Below are 20,511 nucleotides of genomic sequence, written 5' to 3' on the forward strand. Positions count from 1 at the left end.
ACACACACACACACACACACACACACACACACACACACACACACACACACACACACACACACACACACACACACACACACACACACACACACACACACACACACGTATAAGATGAGGTACCCACTTTTCCCTCAGAAACCAGGAAAAATGTTAAATCCCAATATGGTAAACAAAAATAGGTTGAATTGATTAACAGATAATTACCGTAAGTCTTTAATCTCAGTTCCCAAAAATCTGTACATTCCACTGTAGCTTGCCCATTACAACCTCCTGTTTTAAAGTAAAAAAATGATTGCCCAGCACCATGGTTAAGCCCTTAATAGTTCATATGAAGACCATGCATGCTCCTTCAGGACTGGGCAGCAGTCTTAGGCAAGCTTCAATTAACAAAGTCCCTGAGAGAGCTCAGCATCTTCGGTCCCATAAGCGTGCCAAGAAGTTTTCTCAGTGTGACCACATTGCTGTTATCTTATACTGCTCTACATATTTTCAGCCGCTATAACCTCTATAACACCTTTAAACTCCAGGTACAGCCTCATAACTTGCAATACCAAACTGCAAAACAAAGCTACAATCTTGCCACTGTTGTATGTTTGCCAACCTAGACATTCACAGTCCTCTCCAATATAACTCCATCCGTGGCAGAGTGGCGTTTGTGTAGTGTGGCACACATGGCCTCAATTCACTAAGATCATGCTAGAGATAATAAGGCAAGAGAAAACTTACCTCCACACGTCAGAGAGTTATCTTACCTCTTCATTCCTTAAGTTACCTCTCCTGTAGTTAATTTACCTCCTCTGTAGTTATTTTCACATGCAGCTAATTAACAGCCTGTCTTTAACTCTGGAGTTATTTTAAGGATTGGAGAGTTAATTTAAAGACAGAGTTAACTTTAGGCTTGCCTGAGGTAAAATGTTTCCTGAATACTACATGCCTTATCACCATGGTAACAACTCTAGAAGAGTTATTAAAGACGGGAGATAAGTTTAGTGAATTGAGGCCAAAATAGTCTTAGTTGGGCTAAGGAAGATGACAGAGGCTGGGAGGGGTGAGCATATTACTCAGAGCTGGCCCAAATATATAAAAGGTGGCAATAGGTGTAGTCACCAGCTAGAAGGATAGGCACAGGCATAAACTGTAAAAACCATACCTGATGCAGTGAAACATGCTGAACTTGAAGTACACCCCTAATTTGGCCACACATGGTCCAATCATATAGTTTCATTCACTGAAAGACTTCAAAACGTGTTGTTCAATTCAGTTCCTTTTGATGGATTTTTTCCCCGGGTCATTTGTAAATGATGCCAATGTTGATCTGTTTCGGAAGATGTTTGTACAAAAGAAAAAAAATATACATTTCAAATATTATTCCTGCCACTGTCATGTCCAAGAATGCATCAGGGTATTCCCTTTTGAAGGAGCAGTGACAGGAATACTATCCCAGGAAAAAAAGACGTATAAGTAGATAATTGTTCTACTTACATAACATATGTATTGTACTGTCCACATTTTGATTTCAGTGCATTTCATTTCTCCTTGAAACTGCACTCTCATATCTAGCTTGCTTTGTAAACACATGTGAGCACTGCATGGAGAGGTAATTCCTTCTCAGCCTCTACCTGTCACACTGAACTGCCCTCAGCCAATCAGTGAGGAGCAGAAATGTGGGAGGAGAGATAACAAGATTCCCTCTTCCCGGCAATGCACCAGAATAGAGCTGGGCTGACTGAGATACGATTCATTACAGCAGACAGATTTATGCTTCTATTGGAATGCTTGCATAATAAACACAGAGCAGTGGGTAAATTGAATATTCAGCCGATATAATTAGTGTACTATAATTGTAGCAAACACCACAGTTTTTGGAGGGTTGTCATGTGTGGCGAGCCCTGATTTTGGTTTTGGGGGTAAGTATTTTCAGATGGCGCTTGTTTGGCTCATTAGCATTGCTGCGTCTGTCGCTGTTCCCTTCTATATGCAGTAGTGTTGTGGGGAAGTCTGGGCACAACAGATACACGGAAGTGTGATGTGGAGATAAATCTGTTTCCCATAAAGTAGTGATTGGTGTGGAGGGCTGGAGAAAGGGTGGTGGTGGGGGGGGGGGGGGGGGGGGGCAGATCATATCTGAGGAAGGGGAACTCTGAAGACAGATCAGGAAGGAGAATTGATGGATAACTGGGAATTGGGGATTTGGAAGTTCCCTGACTTTGTGGAAGGACGCTGGTATTGATCAGTTCTTCTTCTCTTCTACAGATCATGTACTATCAGCAATCTTTAATGAGATCCACAGTGAAATCCTCCGTCTCCCTCACAGGGTAAGACCTCTCTTCTCTCATGAAATAGATATGTAAAATGTGCTTTTTTTAAATGAGCTTAGAGCATACAGCTGTCAATATTAACCACTTCACCCCAAAGCGTTTTTTTACCCTAACGGACAAGAGCGATTTTCACCTTTCCGTGCTCATTCCTTTCATTTGCCAATAGCTTAATCCCTACTAATTACAATGACATGATCTATTCTTGTTTTTTTCACCACCAATTGGGCTTTTTTGGGGTTGATATCTGTTTTCAGTAATTACTTTATTTTCTATACATTTTAAAGGGAAAAACGAGGAAAAAATGAAAAAATACACTATTTCTCCAATTTAATCCCGTATAGTTTTAGGCCTCTTTCCCAGTGGGACGTTGCATTTGATGCGACGTTAAAGTCGCACAACGTGCCCCTAACGCAGCGCATGTAGGTTATGAAATTGAACATTATTTTGCACTGCGTTGTCTCTCGGTGTGCCGTTTTCGTCGCATACTGATGGAACGAAAACGGCGCATGCGTTATATTTAAAAAAAAAAAAAACTTTACTGAGCATGTGCAACACACATAACGCAGCAAATGTATCCCTTGTTTGTTTTCTTACATTGTACAGTGCCACAGAATATGTTGGCGCTTTATAAATAAACAATAATAATAATAAAATGTATTGCTAAACACACAGCATGCAGCACTTTCTAAATATTGCTACACGTTACACACAACGCAACGTGTGCACTGTGAATGTCGCACAGGCTTTGTATTGCTGTGCATTAGTCGGCGTTATAAAATTTTCTAATGTGCGAACCACTTAACGACCGCCTAATGCCCATAGGCGTCGGCGGGTCGTTAGTGGTATAGCATGGAAACAAACGGCCTTTCCATGCCAGTTCACGGAGGGTATCTACGTGAACAGCCGGAGAGCCGCCGATCGCGGCTCGCCGGCAAAATGTAAACACGCGGGGAAGAAATCCCCGCTGTTTACATCACATGGCGCTGCTGCGCCGTGACGTAGATCGGCAATCCCCGGCCTCTGATTGGCCGGGGATCGCCGGCATCTGATAGGCAGAAGCCTATCCTATCAGGCGCCGCTCAGAGTGTAAGGGAGAGGGAGGGAAAGCCGGGGAGGGCGGAAAGCGCTCCGGAGGGGGGCTTTGAAGAGCCCCCCCCCCCGGAAAGTGCGGGTAGCCGGCGGCGATCAGACCCCCCCAGCAGGACATCCCCCTAGTGGGGAAAAAAGGGGGGTAAGTCTGATCGCCCTGGCTATTTCCTGATTGGTGCTGCTGGCTGGAGAGTCCACGCAGCACCGATCAGAAGAAAATCCCCTGGTCCTTAAGTGGTTAACGTCCCACTGTGAAAGAGGCCTTAATATAAACACTGCTACTGTACATAAAACCCACACATTTTATCTGCCTATTTGTCCTGGTTATCACAAGAGTTTAATTATGTCCCTAGTACAAATTATGGTGACAATATATATTACTTGGAAATGAAGGTGTATTTCTTTTCTATGGTGTTTTTTTTTCGCACGAAGTTCACGTGCACACGCACAGGAATGCACGCGAGGGAGCGCGCACAGCGGTAGCAGCACTTTTGGACTTATAAAAACATCCCGGAGCCATTAAGAGGCTCTAGCAGGACGTTTTTATAAGTCTGGTTGCCATTAAGTGGTAAATTAAAAAAAAAAATCAGATATACTTTACTGGGGGCTTCCTCCAGCTCCTGGAGGCCTTTGTGTCCCTTGCTGCAGCTTCACTGTCAGGCAGTCTCCCAGTGGCCCCCTCCGTGGCCGCAGACCATGCCGGGTCAGCAGCTGCTATGGAGGGGTCACCAGCTTGGAGTAGAGCTGCGCTGAGGGACACAGGCCTCCAGGGGCTGAAGGAAGCCCCCGGTAAGTGAATCTGACTTTTTTTTTTCTTTATATTGCCAAATGTATCGTTTAAAGCACACCTAACCTAAAGTGAGCGTGATATGGAGGCTGCCATATTTATTTCCCTTTAAACAATACCATTTGCCTGGCAGTACTGCTGATCAGTCTGGCATTCTGAATCACACGAAGCTTGCAGCTAATCTTGTCAGATTTTTGCCAGAAACATTGGATCTGCATGGCTGTTCAGGGTCTATGGCTGAACGTGATAGAGGCAGAGTAACCAGGCAATATGCATTGTATAAAAGACAACTGTAACTAGAGGGATATGAAGGCTGCCATATTTATTTACTTTTAAGCAATACCAGTTGCCTGGCAGCCCTGCTGATCCTCTACCTCCAATACTTTATGCCATAGCCCCTGAACAAGCAAGCAGCAGATCAGATGTTTCTGACATTATTGTCAGATCTGACAAGCTAAGCTGCATTTTGTTTTGTAATTCAGACACTACTGCAGCCAAATAGATCAGCTGGGCTGCCAGGCAACTGGTACTGTTTAGAAGGAAATAAATATGGCAGCCTCCATATCCCTCTCATAAATATGGCAGCCCCATGTCACTCTCTCTTCACTTGTCCTTTAAAGGGAATCCTGATCATATAAGACAGGATACTTCCTTGATTTCAGATTCCTTTTATTAGACTAACATGTCACCCCCTATATGTGCTGTACAGTATAAGCTATTTCTCTGCTACTGTACTGATAGTTAATTGGCTGCAGTGTGTGCAGATCACTTCTTAAAATGCACGCTTCTAGAACATTTCCCGCTGTTTCTAGTTCTCCTTTCATTCTTCTCTCATTTGTCTGTACTCCTTATCACTTACAGATCTTTTCTGCACAAAATAAGTATAGCGTATGGACCAGTGATAAGTCAATTCTTAGTATGCATAATAATCACAATTCCATACACTTGGCTATGTTTTGATAGGATCTAGGCTGCTCTCTAGTGGCAGTTGTTGCAATTACAATTACATAGCCACTAAATAACATGTCAGCTCACCGTCACTATTACCTGATCTTATCCAGGCTGCATTCTAACTGCAATCACACAACCACTATTTTATACACTTCTTTGCAAACCTCACTGTGATAATTAGGCAATTTTCTGACAGTCTTTTGTCTCTGGCACTTTGTGGCTTGTTTGTAGTGTTGGTCAGTGCGATGCTAACGGTTGTGAGTTGATAAAAATTGTAGGCAGATTTATTCATCTTGGAAATGGACCAATAGAAAGCGGCTGCTGCTGATTTTGATTGGTTTAATTTTAAGCTGCATGAATTTGCATAAAACAAACTTAAACTTTGCATCAATGCAGAATTATTAGCACCTCACTGGCCTTGTGTGACCTGCTGATAGTAACTCTCTGTAGAGTGCTGCAGATGATTACTCACAGCTCCCTTCTCTTACCCTACAGGATACTGAAATACTCTGAGCAGTACTTCTCCCATGATCCCATCATGTCTGGCTGCCTCCCCAGCAATCCCTGGATCACCGACGACACTATGTTCTGGGAGCTCAACGCCAAACTGTGAGTGTCCTATAATGGTCCACATCTGCCTACAGTCATTTGTCTGTGAAGCTCCTCCTATGTGCTGCCCCCTGCTGGAGACAATTCCATAGCACACATCACATGTACAGGTGTTGTAATAAAGACAAATAAAAGTGGCCACAGGGCTGATCAGATCGTCCACACATGTCTTAAAGGACAACTGTCAGCTAAAATTCTAAATGCCACATATATTTCCAGTAATTACTAGCAATACAAAGGCTTTTTTCATCTTTTTTTTCATTTGTGTGAAGAAAAAATGACAGAGTTCTCACTGTGGGCATTACTATGGAGAAGCAGTGTTCAGCACATCCAGCATACAGAAACAGTCTTCACTAGTATTAATCCTGTGAGTAAAATTAGTTCACAATGATAGAAAGCAGAAATATACCTTCAAATAGTGTGTAAATAATCATCAGCTGCAGCTGTGTGCCTGATCCTTCTCTCCCTCTCCCTCCCTCAGCTCCGCAGTGTGACGTAAACCATTTACAGCCAGGTAGAAGTGTAACCTAGCTACATAGTACAGCTCTGCCTCCCACGGATACCGACACAAATTGTTACAAACAGCTTGTAAACAAGGCACTTTTTCACACAGGCTGTGCTGAGACCTCTGAAAAGCTTTCTAGTGTTGCTGGCTAAAATCTCGATAGGAATGTGGGGTTTACTGAAAAACTGTTTATTTGATAGATGTTCTTTAAGGCCCGTTCCCACCACCATCACGGTAGATCGGATCTTTAAGATCCCCGACTATTCCCACGTAAAGTATCATTATCCCTTGAACTCTCACGTTCTCGCCCGTCGTGTGCTGTTGTGTGACGTCGAGCACCTGACGGCAGGAGGGTGGATTGGGGAACTCTCATTGTCCTGGCACGTGGCTGGGATCCATCTCCCTGCCTTGTGAGGTGCGTATTCAGCTTAACTGCATCTTCCTAACTTGGGTATCTCAGTCACTTTCCACATTTGTGGGACTTCTGTCACTGTCTTTCCTGACGTTCTCTTGATGTGAAGATGTTTTATACTATTAGCTGCTTGAGTTGCCCCCATTCTCACCCTCATACCAGATAGAACGTATAAGGGTCATTTTACACTTAGTGCAGTTCAATTTTCACACCGCAAAATGTCTGCTGCATCGCACCACACTAGTACACACACTTTAGTATATGCAGCAGATTGTGTTGACAGGAAAATTTATAGGCCACCTGCCTTCAAAAACTCGCACCCTTTAAGTCAAGTTTATACTGCAGGACCGGAAGCATGTTATCTCCATATGCGCCCTGAAAACGCACATTACCATTGACTTTCATTGCTTCTGGTGCCTGCGCAATAACACACTGCAGCTTCTGCAGCAGCTAGAGCACACCCGGCGCATCGCAGGAAGTGTAACAGGTTAAATTGATTGCGATTGTGGGTGGAGAAAAGCTGAACCGCCCATATGGCAAACTATTTAGGGGCCTGGTGGGTGTCCAAGGGCTTGGTGGACATCTCCTTTGACCTCGTATCCCTCCTCACTCTACCTAGCAGAGGCTAGCAGGGGAACCCAGAGCTGCTACCATACTCTGGGCCCCCATTTCATGATAGTCCATCTCTGGGATGAAGTGCTTTAAGAAGAACCCTCTAATTTCCAACTGTTTTGTTCTTTAGGGTGGAGGTCCCCACCAAGCTGCGGGTGGAGCGCTGGGCGTTTAACTTCAGTGAGCTGATCAGAGACCCCAAAGGACGTCAGAGCTTCCAGCAGTTCCTGAAGAAGGAGTTCAGTGGTGGGTGCTGGTTACGGGTCCCACAGTGAATGTTTTAATACATTTTGTGTTTCATTATTATTTAGTGTAAAAAAAAGTTTTTCACATTTGTTCGTTTGTTCTTTAATTGGGTAAAAAGTATTATACAGCTATACAGCACCAACCCTTTCATGTCACTGTTCTCTGCAGAGAGCATTGTCCTCCACCTCAGACAGGTCACAGTCTTTTGATCCAACCACTTTCCAGAGCTAAGTTTTTGAGGAAAGCAATTAACCTACCAGTATGATTTTGGAATGTAGGAGGAAAACAAAGCACCTTGAGCATACATACTTCATACAGATATTATCTTAGGCCCAGTGCACACCAAAAACCGCTAGCAGATCCACAAAACGCTAGAGGTTTCTGAAGCAGATTTACAGAGCGATTCTTGGCATGTTCAGAGAGGTTTTCTAACCATGCCTAGCGGTTTTTGGAGCGTTTTTCTGTAGCAGATTACAAATATTGTTATAGTAAAGCTGTTACTGAACAGCTTCTGTAACAAAAACACCCGGAAAACTGCTCTGATCTAGCGTTTTTCAGAGCGGTTTTCCACTTTCCTATACTTTACATTGAGGCGGAAATGCCGCAGAAATCTAAAAAAATGCTGCAGCCCCCGAGTTTGCGTTTGTGGAAAAAATGAACTGCTCTGGTGTGCACCAGCCCATTGAAATACATTAGCCAAGCGGTTTTCACACCGCTAGCGTTTTTAAAAACGCTCCAGAACCGCTCTGGTGTGCACCAGTCCTGAGTGCCAAGAGTGCGAACCACTTTGCCAATGCACTACCTTCTGACACTTTCTCTAATAATATTAAAGGGCCACCAACACGAATATTTGTAAAATTTAAATTGCATATGTATGCAAGATATGCATTTGTTCTGGAATAAAATGCACCATAAATGACTTTTATCCTATCTTGCTGTCACTTACTAGTTAGTATACAGTTAAAATCTGATAAATCTGACAGGTTTTGGACTAATCCAAAACCTGTCAGGTTTTTAAAGCCTACTGTGACAGAATATTTAATTTTTGCTTCATACTAACCCTACCCCCTACCCTCCTATCATTTGTACTCCACTTAGAGCTTGTGCAGTTTGTAAAAGCTTCTCTAATACCTTTTGTAGTCATGTGACCGCCTGTCTCTTTCCCTGTAGATTCCTTAGTGCCTGGGAAGGGGCGGAATCATTGCATGTCTGAGATACACCCCTTCCATGAAGATTCTGTGTATAACCTATGGGAGTGTATTATTAGGATGCAGCATGCTGTGCGCCTGTATAGAGATTGCATATTCACTCTGGTTTTCTGCTCTGAGTTCAGATGAACAAACTGAAGCCAAGATTGTCACCATAATCACTACTATTCATAATTCACACCTCCTTTTAAACACGGAGGAACTGCAGTGTGTTGTTTTTACACAGCCGCTAGTCGCTCTCTGCTTAGGAGTTGAGCAGAGAGAAACCAATGGAACTTCTCACAAATAATCCTAAGATTGGTGTGGACAGTCTTGCTTCTGCTGACAGAAAGTTATAAGTTATATGTAATTTATCAATGATGGAAATGGGGATGATGATGATGCTGGTGGTGGATGTGGAGTGTGGAGGGTCTTCCCATTAATGGTGTCCAGCTTTCTCTCTGTGTTAGGGGAGAATATGAGCTTCTGGGAGGCCTGTGAAGACCTGAAGTATGGAGATCAATCCAAGGTCAAGGAGAAGGCTGAGGAAATCTATAAGTGAGTGCGTCCAAGGATTACCATCAATGGAGGGGGGGGGGGGGGGGGGGGTGTAAGATCTTAGTGAGAGCTTATCTTTTCTATATGTTACCATATATGCTATACTGTTTGTAGAGCACTGTTGAGAGAGACACCTCGGCACAAACCACCAGCAGATACATGTGGATACATGCTTCTGAGCCACCACAAGGCCAACGCCATTCAGGGGTACCTACTCTAGTGGTGGATGCACATACAATCAGCAGATCCATGATGGGGCAGTTTAAAGGGGAACTGAAGAGAGAGGTATATGGAGGCTGCCATGTTTATTTCCTTTTAAGCAATACCAGTTGCCTGGCAGCTCTGCTGATCCTCTGCCTCTAATACTATTAGCCATAGCCCCTGAACAAGCATGCAGCAGATCAGGTGTTTCAGACTTTAAAGTCAGATCTGACAAGACTAGCTGCATGCTTGTTTCTGGTGTTATTCAGACACTACTGCAGAGAAATAGACCGGCGGGGCTGCCAGGCAACTGGTATGGATTAAAAGGAAATGAATATGACAGCCTCCGTATACCTCTTACTTCAGTTCCCCTTTAAGCAAGAAAGGATGGATTACCCACAAAATAGCACCACTCTGGATTTAAGAATAATTGTATACATAATACACTTTATTATATCTAAATTGCATTCCATATGAATACTACACAATTAAAATCAACCTCAATCGCTGATCCAAACCTTAGCCAATAAATAGCAATTTATCGATCAAATTGTGTGAGTAGAGCAGGTGTATCACTATGTGTAACCTGCACACAATTAGACTGCGTGTCGGTGTATGAACCCGGGTTCAACAAACTGCAGTATAAAGTGCCTCACGTTATCAGCTTGGTTAAGTGTATTACCATTTCTCTGTCTATATTATCTGTAGTCCGTAAATTATAATGAATAAAAAGTGACTTATATGCCACATGTCACATCTCTCGTCACAGACTCTTCCTTGCCCCAGGAGCTCGGCGGTGGATTAACATAGACGGCAAAACGATGGAGATCACAGTAAAGGGACTGAAGCACCCCCATCGATATGTGCTGGACGCTGCCCAGACCCACATCTACATGCTGATGAAAAAGGTGGGTGTTATTAATGGGTGGAGTGTGTGAGGCTCCACCTTCTTTGCAGCTCCTCCCATCTGGGTGTTAATGGGTAGAGTAGGTGTTTCTGGCTCCACCTCCTGTGCAGCTCCTCCCATCTGGGTGTTAATGGGTAGAGTAGGTGTTTCTGGCTCCACCTCCTGCGCAGCTCCTCCCATCTGGGTGTTGTCAATCAGTAGAGTAGGTGTCTGGCTCCACCTCCTGTGCAGCTCCTCCTATCTGGGTGTTAATGGATAGAGTGGGTGTGTCTGGCTCCACCTCCTGTGCAGCTCCTCCCATCTTTTCCTTTCTCCCAGTAGGATTCCTACGCTCGTTACCTGAAGTCCCCGATCTACAAGGAGATGGTGAACAAAGCTTTCGTCCCTCAGGAGACCAAAAAGAAGTAAGGGAAGCCCTGTGCTGTCAAACTTTGCATCTGTATATGGCATAACCTAAATACTGTGACATCATTTGTGTTGTAGAACGTGCAACATTTTTCAAAAAACAATTTTATACATAAGTTAAAAAAAAAAAAGTTAGTTCAAAACTGCGCCTAAACTGGGGTCTTGTGACGTGTTTACTGCACATGTACACTAAGAAAAACAAAAGTTTGCTTTCTTAAAACAGAAAGAATTTGCGATAATTCAGGTTGGAGTGAGCTTGAGATGTCTCCCAGTGCATCACTGCTGAATATATGCAAATTAACCATTGTACCCTTAGAAGCTAAACACACCTCCAGAACCGCCGGAATGCAATGATGTGTCAGCTTGTTAATTTGTACACTAACACTTTAAAGATGTAAGCTCCTGGGCATTCATCTTTCATTGCTTTTGTTATTCAAGCCAGGAGTGGACACCCTCACATACTATGTGTCTTTGCCCAGCTTCCTGCAGTGCCATGTGCTGGGTGCAGAATAAGAATAATCCTGTTGCATTATGGGAACAGAGTCCTATTCCCCCCCCCCCCCCCCCTACTCATTTTAGACCATCTCAGTGGGGACATACTATGAAACAACAATGGCCACACAAAGCTCTATATCAGAAATATGGATGATAAATGGACATTCCCAGTAACTGGCAGAGCACGGTTCTGGTAGAATGAGGACTGTTACAGGGTACCCTGTTCAGAGTGTCAGAATATGAGATTGGATCAGGCCTGTAGGGAAAACCTAACAGCTGTAATACCATTGGCTACTACCATGTGTAACAGGTGGGCGTCACCTGTATTGTGCATCCTTGTGATATGGTGTCTGTGAGGTGTCATCTGGAGGAGGGAGTAGAAGGATACAGCTGGGAAAAATAAACGTGATTTCAAATCCACCTTTCAGTAGAACTTTTCAAGAAAACACGATAGAAGACTAAATATACAGATGTTCAGCTCACCATTGCTGAAACACTTTGAAAAAATGAGTGATCCATCAGGAGAGAAGAGATACATTCAGAGAGATTTACTTATTTATTTTTTATGAAAATACATAATTTTGCAGAGATTGAGGCATTGGATGGATAAATCTTATTGTCACATACTGTATTCTAGGAATTGTAGCAACAGTTCTGTAGAACTGATTATGGCAATATCCATATCCATATGAAGAATTATTTTGGCCATCCTGCCACCTAGTGGTTCTTAGCGCATACTACCGCCACTACCCACAGACTACAAGACATGAGTGAGTCTACTCTGTGCATTGAGGCACGCTTAGTATAGTATCTCCCAGGATTGCAGGCCTGGTAAGTAAGGAAAATTTCACTTCAAAATTAAAAGCACACGGTTACAATCCCTCCACCCATCTCTCTAGTGAATCACATATTATTATGTAGTATTTATATCTGCAGAGCTGTAGCGAGTATATAGTATTGCCACTTACAAACTGTCCCTCAAAGGATCTGACAATCTAATCCCTAACATAGTCATTTGTCCAGACAATTTAGGGGCCAGCCAATTAACCACTTAAGGACCGGGCCTATTCTGGCATTCACAGCACAGATCCTGTTGCAGGCAGGGTGATCAGACTCCCCCCCCCCCCCCCCCCTTTTTTTCCCCACTAGGGGGATGTCCCTGCTGGGGGGGGGGGGGGGGGGTCTTATCGCCGCCGGCTATATGCGTTTAGCTACTCAAAGCCCCCCTCCGCAGCGTTTCCCAGCCTCCCTCTCCTTCCCTCCCTCCCCTCCTCTCTCTGGGCAGCACAGGACGGCGATCCGTCCTGCGCCGCCTCTGATAGGCTGCAGCCTATCAGATGCCGGCGATCCCCGGCCAATCGGAGGCCAGGGAACGCCAATCTCCTTTACGGCGCTGCTGCGCAGCAGCGCCGTAGGATGTAAACACGGGGGATTTCTTTCCCGCGTGTTTACATTTCGCCTGCGAGCCACGATCGGAGGCTCACAGGCTGTTCACTGTTCGAGCGGCCATTTCCATGTAATTCCACTTACGACCTGCCGCCGCCTATCGGAGTTAGGTGGTTGTTGAGTGGTTAACTTATCTGTATATTTTTGGGGAGTGGGAGGAAACCAGAGACAGACATGGGCACAACATACAAACTATGTGCAGACAGTGCCTGGGGACCCAGTACTGCAAGGTGAAAGTGTTATCCACTATGCCATCACCACAACTGGGCCCAGTGCTAACGCAATTCTGGAGCCAGTCCTATAGTCCTGCTGGGTACCAGTCCTATTCTTGCCAAACTCAACATTGCTGGACCTCCTACTTTGCCAAAGCATCAGACACAGACATCATATTGTAGAGACCTCTATATCATGCAATTCTGAGTTTGCTTTATACTTTCTTCCCTGAGTACATTTCCATACTTGTATTACAGAAAACCCTCCTTATTGTACGTCCAACCCTCCTTTTCACACTTTCACTTTGTTACCCAATGACATGTTTCTACCTATATTGTAGATGTAGAGAGACACACTGAAGGCAACAGACTATCTCTTTTTTATTTTTTTGGTTTTCAAACATTTTATTTTGGTATAAACACAGATGAATGTGAAGTTAATCACCGTTGGCATTACATATTGGTACATCTCTCAAGACCACATTTTTCAAACCATAACTCTTAGCACTATGTTTGGACATAAATTATCCATATAGATTATTGTACAATAGATGACAAATGCAAATCATGTGTTTTAGATATTGTGTAGCTGTAGCATAAGCAACAGACTATTTCACTGGAAAAGCTGTTTAGGTAAATGAATGTTGGTGTCCGCTAACTCTTTTACCATGATCATGACTAGGGATGGTGATGTAGCTCCCTGCCAGAGGCTACACCTCTTCCTCTTACAGAACTGATGCAAGCAAACAGAGGTTTCCTGCAGTCACCCAGTGAATGGTGGGTCCTGTACAACAGGGACCCAATGTAATTCAATCAGCCTTCAAGCACACTCAGTGCTAATAAGTACCAATAGATAAACTTTGAGATGCCAATTCTCTAGTTCTGACTATGCTGTCATCAGGGGTTGCTCAGGCCAGCGACTCAGGAAAGTCATGACTGATTTTCCATTGAATGCACCAGTGACAATGGATGTAGTCCAAAGGCCCATACACACGTCCTACGGGAGGCAACGATGGGTCCGTCGTTTCCTCCCACTGGGCGATGTTTCCGCCGACAGTAGCGCGTGTACGCGCTGTCGGCGGACTGATAAGCCTGTTCCTGAGCGATCCGCTCAGCGAACAGGCTTATCAGTCCGCCGACAGCGCGTACACACACGCTACTGTCGGCGGAAACACCACCCAGTGGGAGGCAACGACGGACCCGTCGTTGCCTCCCGTAGGACGTGTGTACGGGCCTCAAGACTATAGAATTTCTTTGTTTCCTTCTGCTATTCTTGATGACTGCTTGCAGTGTTGACTGGAGGATATCTCAAGAATCGCACATAACAGACGCAAACTAAAGTTCGATATATAATACTGCTGCACAGGACAACATACAAGTAGCTTTTATATGAAAAAGAATCAGAATCAGTTTTATTTTGCCAAGTACAGCAAGAGCTATAATCGGAATTATTTGTGGTACACATGGCATAGACAGTAGAGTAGAGACACACAAACACATGCAATTTGAAAGACATCGAGAGTTCAGGTTCACCATAAAGCGCAATTACATTATGGCATAGCGTGCAATAAAAATCTTTATTCCCCCATACAGTTATCCTACTTGCTTTTCTCCCAGAATCAGGGCCGGCCCGCTCATGAGGCGGCGTGAAACATTTGCCTCAGGCGGCAGATCTGGGGGGGCGGCACCCGCCTGTCCATGGACGCTGGGGGCCGCCCGCTGAGCTGGAGGGGTAGCAGGCAGAAAGGGGGTATTGGGCCTAGCTACGGGGAGGGGGGTCGGACCCCCCCCCCCTCCCTCGCCTAGGTCCCCCGATTTGCGCTCCTCCTGCAGCATTAAGTACAAGCCTGCATATGATGAAGAGGCAACGGGCGGGGGAATCGCTCACCTCTTCCGCGTTCCATCGCGTGCTTCACTGACGTCACTTTCGGCAACGCCGCCCACTGTATTGTAAGTGGACAGCCTTGCAGGAAGTGACGTCAGTGGAGCGCACGATGAAATGCGGAAGAGGTGAGTGATTCCCCCGCCTGTTGCCTCTTCATCATATGCAGGCTTGTACTTAACGCTGGAGGAGGAGCACAGATTGGGGGACCCAGGCGAGGGAGGGGGGGTCCGACCCCCCTCCCCGCCGCTAGGCCCAATACCCCCTTTCTGCCTGCTACCCCTCCAGCTTGGCGCCCCCCCCCTTCCACCCACGGCTGGGGGGGGCGGCGATTTTTTTCTAATTTTGCCTCAGGCGGCAAAAAGTCTAGGGCCGGCCCTGCCCAGAATAATGTGTATAAAAATCACTAGCTTGGAGTACAGCAGCTCTGGAAGATGCCATTGCATAGGTGTGTTCTACACTGCTCAAAAATAAAGGGAACACACACATAAGACCTCCTAGATCTGAATGAATACTATCCTTACTAAATACTTCATTCTTTATATATTTGAATGTGCTGGCAACAAAATCATTCAATAATTATCAATGGAAATCAAATTTATCAACCCATGGAGGTCTGATTTTGGAGTCGCTGTCAAAATTAAAGTGGGAAAAAAACACTACAGGCTGATCCAACTTTGATGTAATGCCCTTAAAACAAGTCAAAATGAGGCTCAGTAGTGTGTGTGGCCTCCATGTGCCTGTATGTCCTCTCTACAACACCTGGGCATGCTCCTTATGAGGTTGCAGGTGGTCTCCTGAGAGATCTCCTAGCAGATCTGGACTGAAGCATCCACCAACTCCTGGAACGTCTGTGGTGCAACTTGGCGTCAGTGGATGGAGCGAGACATGATGTCCCAGATGTGCTCATTTGGATTCAGGTCTGGGGAAGGGGCAGGCCAGTCCATAACATCACTGCCTTTGTCTTGCATGAACTGCTGACAAACTCCAGCCAGTTGAGGTCTAGCATTTTCTTGCATTAGGAGGAACCCAAGGCCAACCACACCAGCATATGGTCTCACAAGCGGTCTTAGTATCTTATCTCTGTAACTAGTGGCAGTCTGGCTACCTCTGGCTATGCGCCCCCCCTCCCCCCAAAGAAATGCAACACCACTACTGACCCCATGCCAAAACCTGTCATGCTGGAGGATGTTGCAGGCAGCACAACGTTCTCCACGGAGTCTATAGATTCTATCACATCTGTCACGTGCTCAGTGTGAACCTGATTTCATCTGAAAAGAGCCCCGGGCGCCAGTGGCGAATTTGCCAATCTTGGTGTTCTCTTGGCAAATGCCAAACGTCCTGCAGGGTTTTGGGCTGTAAGTACAACCCCCACCTGTGGACATTGGGCCCCATACCACCCTCATGGAGTCTGTTTCTGACCATTTGGGCAGACACATGCACATTTGTGGCCTGCTGGAGCCTATTTTGCAGGGCCCTGGCAGTGCTCCTCCTGTTCCGCCTTGCACAAAGGCGGAGGTAGTGTTCCTGCTGCTGGGTTGTTCTACGGCCTTCTCCACACATCCTGATGTACTGGCCTGTTTCCTAATAGCTCTGGACACTACACTGACAGACACAGCAAACCTTCTTGCCACAACACGCATTGATGTGCCATCTTGGATGAGCTGCACTTCCTGAGCCACTTGTGTGGGTCGTAGACCCCGTCTCATGCTACCACTAGAGTGAAAGCACCGCCAGCAATCAAAAGTGACCAAAACATCATACAGGAAGCATAGGAACTGAGAAGTGGTCTGTGGTCACCACCTGCAGAACCACTCCTTTATCATGCTAATTGCCTATAATTTCCACCTGTTGTCTATTCCATTCGCACATCAGCATGTGAAACTGATTGTCAATCAGTGTTGCTACCTAAGTGGACAGTTTGATTTCACAGAAGTGTGATTGCTTGGAGTTACGTTGTGGTGTTTAAGTGTTTCCTTTGTTTTTTTTTTTGAGCAGTGTATTATCAAGTGCATCCAAAAAGCTCCACAGCGATGAAGTCTCTCTGTCATGTGGAATCCTACCAAGAGAAACGCTCTGTTGTTTTTTCTCAGTCTTATCTACTACGGTTGGTGTTTTAAAGGACAGTCTAGGTAACTGGTTTCAAAACAAACAGTGCCACTCAGCTTTGGTGCATATTGAGCTGTGTAGCTTCAGACCTGGCAATATGGTAATGCTGATCCCTGCCCAGTGCTGAAGGAGCCTACAAAGAGGCCCATGTGTGTCAGAACTTTGTTGTGGAGCAATGAAAGAAGTTGGTGGGTGACAGAAGGTGTCCAGTCAGGATGATGGCAATGGTGGGTGACAGACACAGGACATGGTGTTGATAGAACTAGTAGAGCACATGGTGTGTTGTTGGGTGAGGGCAGTAAGGCATTTTTTTGTAGGCTAGATTACTCTTGAAGGCCATAATAGTACGGAAAAGGTTAATATGAGGCTTTGCTTTGACTGGACACATCTGCTCACCGTCTGCCTCTCTCCAGTGTGGGATCCTCATTATTAGGGAGAGCCGCCAGCCTATGCTGTAATTGTAAGCAGATTGGCAGCCATGCAGCGGCTGGGAACAGCTTGTCCGTGGCCCCTTCCATGCCTGCCCTGTTCCCAGGAACTCTTCTCCAACTCAGGAAGATTCTTCACTTTGTTCAATTTTATACTCAGCTTCCCATGATCTATTCAGCTGTGTCCTCTGCACTTGCCATGATAGATGTGTGAAAGCAGGCTCAGAGGGACTCGGGGACTCCAATGAGAGATGCTCAGATGGATGCCAATGACAGCAGTAAAGAGGAACCCCAGTAAGAGGAGACTCGAGCGTAAGTCTGTGGAGATGTAAGGAGGCCATTGATTGCTGGCTTATAGAGTCACCAGTGAGACGAGGTTCAGAGGGTTGCCAGGCAGAGAGAAGAGGCTAAGGAACTCCAGTAAGCAAGGCTTAGGGCTCTTTCACACCAGAGCTGATTTCTGGCATTCTGATGCAAAGTCAGTCCATAGACTTTCATTTTTACCTTTCACATCCAACGTTTTGGTGCATTGCAGTTCGACGCACCCAGGAGCTTTTAATCGTCCGACGCAGGCGGTCTCCCGTAGGGTGAATAACTATCGCCACAAATCAGCGTTGCACCGCAACATCCCGACATCCACGCCGCAGATCATAACGCTTGCAGGAAATCGGCTTCGGCAAGCGTCCTGTAATGTGAAAGCCCTCAGAGGGACGCCGCCATTAACAAAAAACTCGGGCTCAAGTCTGTAGAAACCTATTTTAGAGCAGACTCAGAGGGTCATTAGTGAAAGGAGATGCCCAGAGGGACACCGGTGAGAGGAGGCTCAAAGGGTCATCAGAAATACCACAGTAAGAGACGATGCAGAAGCTCCAGTCATAGGAGGTCTATGGATCCCAGAGAGAGGAGGACCAGAGGTGTCCCAGTGAGAGGAGGCCGGGTTTCGTGCCTGGCCTGGAAAAAATGAAACTAGAAATGAGGTTAGTTGGTTGAAGTCCGCAATAGAATAGAGAGCATATAAAAAGGACCTATGTCCTTTTGGGCAGATTGGGGGAGAATTGTAGAGCTATATTGGAGAAAGTCGCACTCCAGGCGCATCGTTAGGGTTGAAGAGCTGGGCACAATCCCGGATCTCCACCCACTGTGGCCTGCGTATCAGGGAATGTAGTGCCCATCATGGTGCCCCGAACTTCTGGCGTCAGTTGCTATGCCCCAACTGTGCAGTGTGTCGTGAAAATCGATGTGAAACAATTCTTTGGTGGATTGGAACTGAAAATGTAATTGATCCAAAAGTTGCATTGTACGATTGTATCTGAAGAGAGAAAATGCTCTTATTGACCCGTTTTATGTGAACAATCGATAATTACTTTCCGATTACTTACAATCGTAACGAGTGCATCGAAAGGTCATATACGATGAAAAAATTCTTCTGTTAATGGGCACCTTTAATGCTAAGTACACACGATGCAATATCCCGTCCGATACGCAGGATCAAACTCCTTATTAATGTCAAGTCCAATCGACTCCCGATCAATGACTGACAGGAAAACGAACCCCCGCAGGCATTCAGGAGGGCAGCTTTCAGTGCTGACACAATTGCACAATAAGCTTATGGAGCCGCTCTCCCTGTCCATCCAATCACCGCTTCTCTGTGGCAATTGGATGGACAGGGAGAAGCGGCTTCAGCAGCTTATTGCGCCAGCGCTGAAAGCTGCCCTCCTGAATGGCTGCGGGGTTAAAAGTGTGGGGACCTTTCCTGTCTGCGCAAGGGGCAGCATTGGCCTTGCCTGCAATTTACAGTCCACCCCATTCGATCTTTAAAACCTTAAAGGGGCACAATGAATAAAACTATACAATTTTAACCACTTGCCGACCGCACACTTTTAACCACTTGCCGACCGCACACTCATACCGTGTGGCGACAAAGTGGTAGCTGGAGGACCAGCGACGCAGCTCTGCGTCGCCAGGTGCCTCCCTGATTAATCAGGAAAGGCCGCTCGCGCGAGCGGCCGTTTCCTGTTAGATAACGGAGCGGGTCTCCGTGAATAGCCTGCGAGCCGCTGATCGCGGCTCGCAGACTAAATGTAAACGCAGGAGACATTTGTCTCCTTTGTTTACATTGTACGGCGCTGCTGCGCAGCAGCGCCGTAAGGCAGATCGGCGATCCCCGGCCAATCAGCAGCCGGGGATCGCCGCCATGTGACAGCCGACATCCTGTCACAGGCTGCACAGGACGGATAGCGTCCTGTGCAGCCCCGATCACCGGGGGGACAGGTAGGAGAGGGAGGGGGGTGAATGTCGCCGCTGAGGGGGGCTTTGAGGTGCCCCCCCCCCCCCCCCGCAACATGCCACCAGCAGGAGCGATCTGACCCCCCCTGCACATCATCCCCATAGGGGGGAAAAAAGGGGGGGCGATCTGATCGCTCTGCATGCCAGCTGATCTGTGCTGGGGGCTGCAGAGCCCACCCAGCACAGATCACATAAATCAGCGCTGGTCCTTAAGGGGGGGGTAAAGGGTGGGTCCTCAAGTGGTTAAATAGCAGTAGATATGCATGCATACATATAAGGCATACATTATTATTATTATTATTATTATTATTGATTTATATAGCGCCAACATCTTCCGTGGTGCTGTACAGTAGCATACAGGGTATAACAATACAAAAGTTGATACTAGACAAGAGGGTTTAACAGCTAATGCAGTGAACAAATTAACTACATATTTTACACAGAGGTTGGAGGTATGTACACCAATTACACAGCATTGAGAGACAAAAGGGAAGAGAGCCCTCGCCAAAAGGCCTTACAGTCTAAACATTTAACCACTTGCCGACCGCGCACTCATAACGCGCGTCGGCAAAGTGGCAGCTGCAGGACCAGCGACGCAGATCTGCGTCGCCTTCTGCAGGCTAATTAATCAGGAAACAGCCGCTCGCGTCAATTCACGGCGGGGGGCTCCGATCGCGGCTCGCAGGCTAAATGTAAACACAAGCGGAAATAATCCGCTTTGTTTACATTTGTACAACGCTGCTAACAGTAGCAGCATTGTACTAGATCAGCGGTCCCCGGCCAATTAGCGGCCGGGGATTGCTGTCACATGACAGGCAGGAGCCTGTTAGAGGCTGCACAGGACAGATCCGTTCCTGTGCAGCCTC

At 46.1% G+C, this 20,511-nt stretch overlaps 1 protein-coding gene across 7 annotated transcripts in view; it reads left to right on the forward strand.

Moving 5' to 3' along the window:
• RGS9 (regulator of G protein signaling 9) overlaps positions 1 to 20,511 on the forward strand; it is a 224,586-nt gene that overhangs the window by 171,688 nt on the left and 32,387 nt on the right. For all 7 annotated transcript variants that reach the window (XR_011025387.1, XM_068264027.1, XM_068264028.1 and 4 more), the window contains 6 exons: positions 2,254 to 2,315; positions 5,641 to 5,754; positions 7,414 to 7,529; positions 9,187 to 9,274; positions 10,245 to 10,383; positions 10,704 to 10,786. Coding sequence is in view for 6 of the 7 variants with exons in the window: in XM_068264027.1 (XP_068120128.1) it covers positions 2,254 to 2,315; positions 5,641 to 5,754; positions 7,414 to 7,529; positions 9,187 to 9,274; positions 10,245 to 10,383; positions 10,704 to 10,786 (602 nt within the window). In the remaining variant the exon portion in view is untranslated. The remainder of the gene's footprint in view (positions 1 to 2,253; positions 2,316 to 5,640; positions 5,755 to 7,413; positions 7,530 to 9,186; positions 9,275 to 10,244; positions 10,384 to 10,703; positions 10,787 to 20,511) is intronic.

The sequence above is a fragment of the Hyperolius riggenbachi genome, chromosome 12, assembly GCF_040937935.1.
Source record: "Hyperolius riggenbachi isolate aHypRig1 chromosome 12, aHypRig1.pri, whole genome shotgun sequence".
Taxonomy (NCBI): Eukaryota; Metazoa; Chordata; class Amphibia; order Anura; family Hyperoliidae; genus Hyperolius; species Hyperolius riggenbachi.